This window comes from Babylonia areolata, chromosome 27 (genome assembly GCF_041734735.1).
Source record: "Babylonia areolata isolate BAREFJ2019XMU chromosome 27, ASM4173473v1, whole genome shotgun sequence".
In the NCBI taxonomy this organism is placed as follows: Eukaryota; Metazoa; Mollusca; class Gastropoda; order Neogastropoda; family Buccinidae; genus Babylonia; species Babylonia areolata.
The window spans coordinates 14486364-14493514 of NC_134902.1; the positions used below are offsets into that span (position 1 = coordinate 14486364).

The 7151-nt window shown below is 46.7% G+C and overlaps 1 protein-coding gene across 1 annotated transcript in view; it reads right to left on the reverse strand.

The window, feature by feature from the left end:
* The window catches only part of LOC143301600 (uncharacterized), a 17840-nt gene extending 10930 nt beyond the window's left edge, over positions 1 to 6910 (reverse strand). The window contains exons 1-2 of the mRNA XM_076615994.1: positions 6875 to 6910; positions 6004 to 6216 (exon numbers count right to left, since the gene is read on the reverse strand). Of these exons, the coding sequence (XP_076472109.1) occupies positions 6004 to 6216; positions 6875 to 6910 (249 nt within the window). The remainder of the gene's footprint in view (positions 1 to 6003; positions 6217 to 6874) is intronic.
* Between the last annotated feature and the right edge of the window lie 241 nt (positions 6911 to 7151).

Below are 7151 nucleotides of genomic sequence, written 5' to 3' on the forward strand. Positions count from 1 at the left end.
ATCACACACACAAACACTGGTGTCTGTCACACCCTGATATCACACACACTGGTGTCTGTCACACCCTGATATCACACACACTGGTGTCTGTCACACCCTGATATCACACACACACTGGTGTCTGTCACACCCTGATATCACACACACACACTGGTGTCTGTCACACCCTGATATCACACACACACTGGTGTCTGTCACACCCTGATATCACACACACACTGGTGTCTGTCACACCCTGATATCACACACACACTGGTGTCTGTCACACCCTGATATCACACACACACTGGTGTCTGTCACACCCTGATATCACACACACACTGGTGTCTGTCACACCCTGATATCACACACACACTGGTGTCTGTCACACCCTGATATCACACACACACACTGGTGTCTGTCACACCCTGATATCACACACACACACTGGTGTCTGTCACACCCTGATATCACACACACACACTGGTGTCTGTCGCACCCTGATATCACACACACTGGTGTCTGTCACACCCTGATATCACACACACTGGTGTCTGTCACACCCTGATATCACACACACTGGTGTCTCTCACACCCTGATATCACACACACACACTGGTGTCTGTCACACCCTGATATCACACACACACTGGTGTCTGTCACACCCTGATATCACACACACACACACACACACACACACACACACACACACACACACACACTGGTGTCTGTCACACCCTGATATCACACACACACTGGTGTCTGTCACACCCTGATATCACACACACACTGGTGTCTGTCACACCCTGATATCTCACAGACACTGGTGTCTGTCACACCCTGATATCACACACACACTGGTGTCTGTCACACCCTGATATCACACACACACTGGTGTCTGTCACACCCTGATATCTCACAGACACTGGTGTCTGTCACACCCTGATATCACACACACACTGGTGTCTGTCACACCCTGATATCACACACACTGGTGTCTGTCACACCCTGATATCACACACACTGGTGTCTGTCACACCCTGATATCACACACACACTGGTGTCTGTCACACCCTGATATCACACACACTGGTGTCTGTCAAAACCTGGTATCATACACACACACTGGTGTCTGTCACACCCTGATATCACACACACTGGTGTCTGTCGCACCCTGATATCACACACACTGGTGTCTGTCGCACCCTGATATCACACACACTGGTGTCTGTCAAAACCTGATATCACACACACACACTGGTGTCTGTCACACCCTGATATCACACGGACACTGGTGTCTGTCGCATCCTGATATCACACACACTGGTGTCTGTCACACCCTGATATCACACACAGTGGTGTCTGTCACACCCTGATATCACACACACACTGGTGTCTGTCACACCCTGATATCACACACACACTGGTGTCTGTCACACCCTGATATCACACACACTGGTGTCTGTCACACCCTGATATCACACACACACACTGGTGTCTGTCACACCCTGATATCACACACACACACTGGTGTCTGTCACACCCTGATATAACACACACTGGTGTCTGTCACACCCTGATATCACACACACACACTGGTGTCTGTCACACCCTGATATCACACACACTGGTGTCTGTCGCACCCTGATATCACACACACTGGTGTCTGTCACACCCTGATATCACACACAGTGGTGTCTGTCACACCCTGATATCACACACACTGGTGTCTGTCACACCCTGATATCACACACACTGGTGTCTTTCACACCCTGATATCACACACACACACACACACACCCTGATATCTCACACACAGCGGTGTCTGTCACACCCTGATATCACACACACACACACACACACACACACACACACACACACACACACACACCCTGATATCTCACACACAGCGGTGTCTGTCACACCCTGATATCTTTCACACACTAGTGTCTGGCACACCCTGATATCACACACACACACACACACACACTGGTGTCTGTCACACCCTGATATCACACACACACACTGGTGTCTGTCACACCCTGATATCTCACACTCACACACACACACACACACACACACACACTGGTGTCTGTCACACCCTGGTATCTCACACACACACACACACACACACACACACACACACACACACACACACACACTGGTGTCTGTCACACCCTGGTATCACGCACACACTGGTGTCACACCCTGATATAACAGTAGTTTCAGTTGCTCAAGGAAGCGTCACTGCGTTCGGACAAATCCATATACGCTACACCACATCTGCTAGGCAGATGCCTGACCAACAGCAAAACCCAACGCGCTCAGCCAGGCATTGAGTGTATGCTTCTATATTTGTGCACCTATCAGAGCGAATTTCTTCTGCATGATTTCGCCAGACTGAGGACACTCGTTGCCATGGGTTCTATTTTAGTGCGCCAAGGGTGCGTTGCACACGCGGGACCTTCGGTCTCATCCAAATGACTGTACACTCAGTTTAATTTTCCAGAGAGCGGGATTCGAACCCACACCCTCCGGCACGGACTCACTTTTTTGGCAGCTGAGCATCTTAACCATTCTGCCACCTACTGACCTCCGATATAATAGTTACCAGTGAGGAATGTATAACATACTGTGTCAGAGATTAGTGGACTATGCGATGATGATCGATTGGGTGCAAAGATGTGCGCATGAGAAAGAATCATTTCCATGTGTGAGCTAGTCCTGAAAAACTAGGTCAGCCAGTTTCACACAGGAAAAACCAATACCTCCCTCCCCCTTTCCCCCCCCCCCTGCACAATGGCACAATATAATACAATACAATACGACTGTCGCGGGAGAGTTACACGTTTTCATTCTTTTCCCATGCGTGTGCTTATGCTTTCTGCCCAGTGAGGACGTGTAAATGACGTAATGTGCAAAATGACGTTCGAAATGACTTCTTTTTTGTGCGTGACGTAGGCTATCAGCTGTTTTAGCGCGGCTTCACTGTCGCTCAGTATCGGAAAGAGGTGGCATCTTTCACAAGGCCCAGAGATAGGTGCATTATTGGGCTGCCGTCGACTTCTTAAAAACATGTGTTCACCGTTACTAAAACCATGTCTGTTTTGGTTGTTGTTGTTGTTGTTTGTTTGTTCTTTTCTTTGTTTCTTTGTTGTTGTTTTTTTGTCTCAAATAAAACACCGGATGGGAAATCAGTTGTTCCAAGCCTCCGCTCGTCTGTCCTGTACTCAGTTTAGGGTACCGACAGTCTCCCAGTTGGACGTCTGTCCTGTACTCAGTTTAGGTACCAATAGTCTCCCAGTTGGACGTCTGTCCTGTACTCAGTTTAGGTACCAATAGTCTCCCAGTTGGACGTCTGTCCTGTACTCAGTTTAGGTACCGACAGTCTCCCAGTTGGACGTCTGTCCTGTACTCAGTTTAGGTACCAATAGTCTTCCAGTTGGACGCGGTGCGTCTCTAAATGAAACAAAAAAGGACATGGTACCAGCATCAACGAAAGGGACTCCAAAATTTCCCCAATGTTCCTCTGAGTGAGACAACTCAACCCAACCCAGCACAACCAAACCAAGCCAAGCCAAACCAACCCAACCCAACCCAGCACGGCATAACACAACCCAACCCGTCCCAACACAACCAAGCACAGCACAACCGGACCCAACCCAGCACAACCAACTTAACCAGGTACAACCCAACCCAACCCAGCACAACCAACCCAAACCGGTACAACCCAACACAACCCAACCCAACCCAGCACAGCACAACACAGCCCGACCCAACACAACCAAGCCAACCCGGTACAACCCGACCCAACCCAATCCAGCACAGCACAACACAACCCAACCCGTCTCAACACAACCAAGTACAGCACAACCCAGCATAACCAACCCAACCCGGTACAAGCCAAACAAACCCAGCACAGCACAACCCAACCCAACCCGTCTCAACACAACCAAGCACAGCACAACCCATCCCATCCCGACCCAACCCAGCACAGCACAACACAACCCGGCCCAACACAACCAACCCAACACAACCAAGCACAGCACAACCCATCCCATCCCGACCCAACCCAGCACAACCAACGCAACCCGGTACAACCCAACCCAACCCAGCACAGCACAACACAACCCGGCCCAACACAACCAACCCAACCCAACCCAGCACAGCACAACCCATCCCATCCCGACCCAACCCAGCACAACCAACGCAACCCGGTACAACCCAACCCAACCCAGCACAGCACAACACAACCCGGCCAAACACAACCAACCCAACCCAACCCAGCACAGCACAACCCAACCTAACCCGTCCCAACACAACCAAGCACAGCAAAACCCATCCCATCCCGACTCAACCCAGCACAACCAACGCAACCCGGTACAACCCAACCCGGCACAGCACAACACAACCCGGCCCAACACAACCAACCCAACCCAACCCAACCCAGTACAGCACAACACAACCCGACCCAACACAACCAACCCAACCCAACCCAGCACAGCACAACCCAACCCAACCCGTCCCAACACAACCAAGCACAGCACCCAGATAGCATGCAAACGTTTTTAAAACGTTTTATTTTGGTTCACTTGGTTTTAAGTGGTTTACTGGTTCCAGGTAAATGTTTAAAAAACGTTTTTATCGCTTCGTATATGACGCGATTGCGCCCCTTGTCGATTCGTAACCGTCGTCTCGCCCTAACTTTCTAAGGTTGTGACTTGTTCGTAAAAAGTGAAGGAATATCATCGCCACTGAGGGTGTGGTCTTTTTAGTTCTCAAAGCTAGCCACGCTCTATGCAATCGGTTCGTGGCTGGTATTCGTTGCAATCTCACCTTTTTTCCTTTGAAGTTCGAGCAGCACACACAGTACTTATTTCCTCCCGTTTTCCCCAGACCCATTGTGGAGCATTTGCACAAGTACAATCGACGAACTCGCAACTTTCGCTTTTAGAGACTCCCCACGAAATCTCTTTCCGGCGTAATCAAGGGCAAATTACTTAACTGACGGTCATTGGTTTGCCACAACATCAACAGTGAGCCACGGTGGTTAGTAGTTATTTATGTACCGTTTTATGATTGTGTTGTATTAGAATTTATATAATTTCTTGCGTTGTGATTTGTCATGACTGAGGAATTGTAGCCTAATGATCACAATACATAGGAACACGCATACCTTACAGACCACACCAGAATTCACTTTAATTGTCAGTCTGTCTGTCTCTCTAATTCAGTGCTCTGATGTGATAGTATTATTAAGCATAGAATCTCTTATTATGTTAGCAAACAGAACTTAGGAAATGTCCTCCGTGAACGTTTATAAAACATCTACAGAAGACGTTTTAAAATTTTTTAAGGTTTTTAAAATATTTATTCTACGCCAGTTTATAAAACTGTTTAAAAACGTTTACGCCTTAAAATCATCTGCAGAAAACGTTTTTGAAATGTTTTAAATGTTTTATTTTTTGTTCATAAAACGTTTTAAAAATGTTTAAGAGGTCTTAAAGTCATCTACAGAAACGTTTTAGAAACTTTTTTTTTTCGAAAACGTTTAAAAAAACGTTTACCGAAATGAGCAAAAGTACATTTTAAAAATGTCATCCGTAAACGATTTTTAAACGTCTACGTTGGCATTTTAAAAACGTTTTTAAAATGTCTGCATGCAATCTGGGCACAACTCATCTCAGCCCGACCCAACCCAGCACAACCAACCCAACACAATACAACACAACCCAGCACAGTGTAGGATAATATGTATGAAGGGACGTAACTCACGTTGCTAGTGATTAGATCCGTGTATACGGAGACCATGACAACACAACGCTCAGACGAGAAGTGAATAGCAAACAGCAGTAACGTCTTCACTCGGGCTCATCCTGATACGACACACAGCACACCACAACTCAACACACAGCAAACCAAACCAAACCCAGAACAGCACAACTCACCCCACCCCAACACAAAGCAACGAAGGCAGATGCAGTACACTAAGACGGTAATGCTTACGACCCGGCGCTGACTGACATGGGCGGTCTGTGTGCCCGGGCGGTCACTGTCCTCAAGTTGATCCACATGCTGCTGCTGCTGTTGCTGCTGCTGCTGCTGCACTGGGAAGAAGTGTGCCCTCTCCGCAACGCCGTACCTGTACGCTGGCTTTGCGTATAACATCAGTAGGAAGACCATTGCCAAGGACGTCGTTACCATGGCCACGCATCGCGGCGTCATCACACGTCCGACCTGAAAAGTGTATAATTTATTATATTCGTACATTTGTATTGCTCAGTTAGCAGAATTAGTCGCGCCTGTGCTCATCTTTCATCATCATCATCATCATCTCCTTCTTCTTCCATCTATTAGTATTATTATTATCATTGTTATTATTATTGTTATCATTATCATCGTCTTCTTCTACTTCTTCTTCCATCTATCATTATTATCATGATGGTGATGATAATGATGATGATGATTATTATTATTGTCATCATCATCATCATCATCTTCTTCTTCTTCTGCCATCTATTATTAGTATTAGTATTAGTATCATTATCATCATCATCATTATTACTATCATCATCATCATTATCATTCTTGTTGTTACTATTATTATAGTTGTCATCATCATCATTTCCTTCTTCCAACTATGATTATCATTATTATCATTATTACTGTTGTTGCTGTTGTCGTTATCATGATCATTATTGTTACTCAATTTCCCACGGGACAAACTTTTTGATGCCGTGGGTTCTCTGACGTGCGCAAAGTGCATGCTGCGCACAGGACCGAGGTTTATCGTCTTATCTTAATTGACCAGCGTCCAGGCGACTACCCAAGGTAAAAAAAAGAAAAAACTACTGATGAGTGTAGGATTCGAACCCAAGCGGTCAGATTCTCTCACCTGCTTGGGGGACGCGTTATGTCCAGGCTGCCACATGGTGTGTATAAGGTTGCCACATGGTGTGTACATGTACAGACAGTATCACAATGTGTCTGTGCTGAAAAAATGTGTAGTACTGTACCTGCAGCAAGCATCACAATGTATGTCTGTGCTGTAATGTGTAGCACTATATGTACAGCAAGCATCACAATGTGTCTGTGCTGTAATGTGTAGCACTATATGTACAGCAAGCATCACAATGTGTCTGTGCTGTAATGTGTAGCACTATATGTACAGC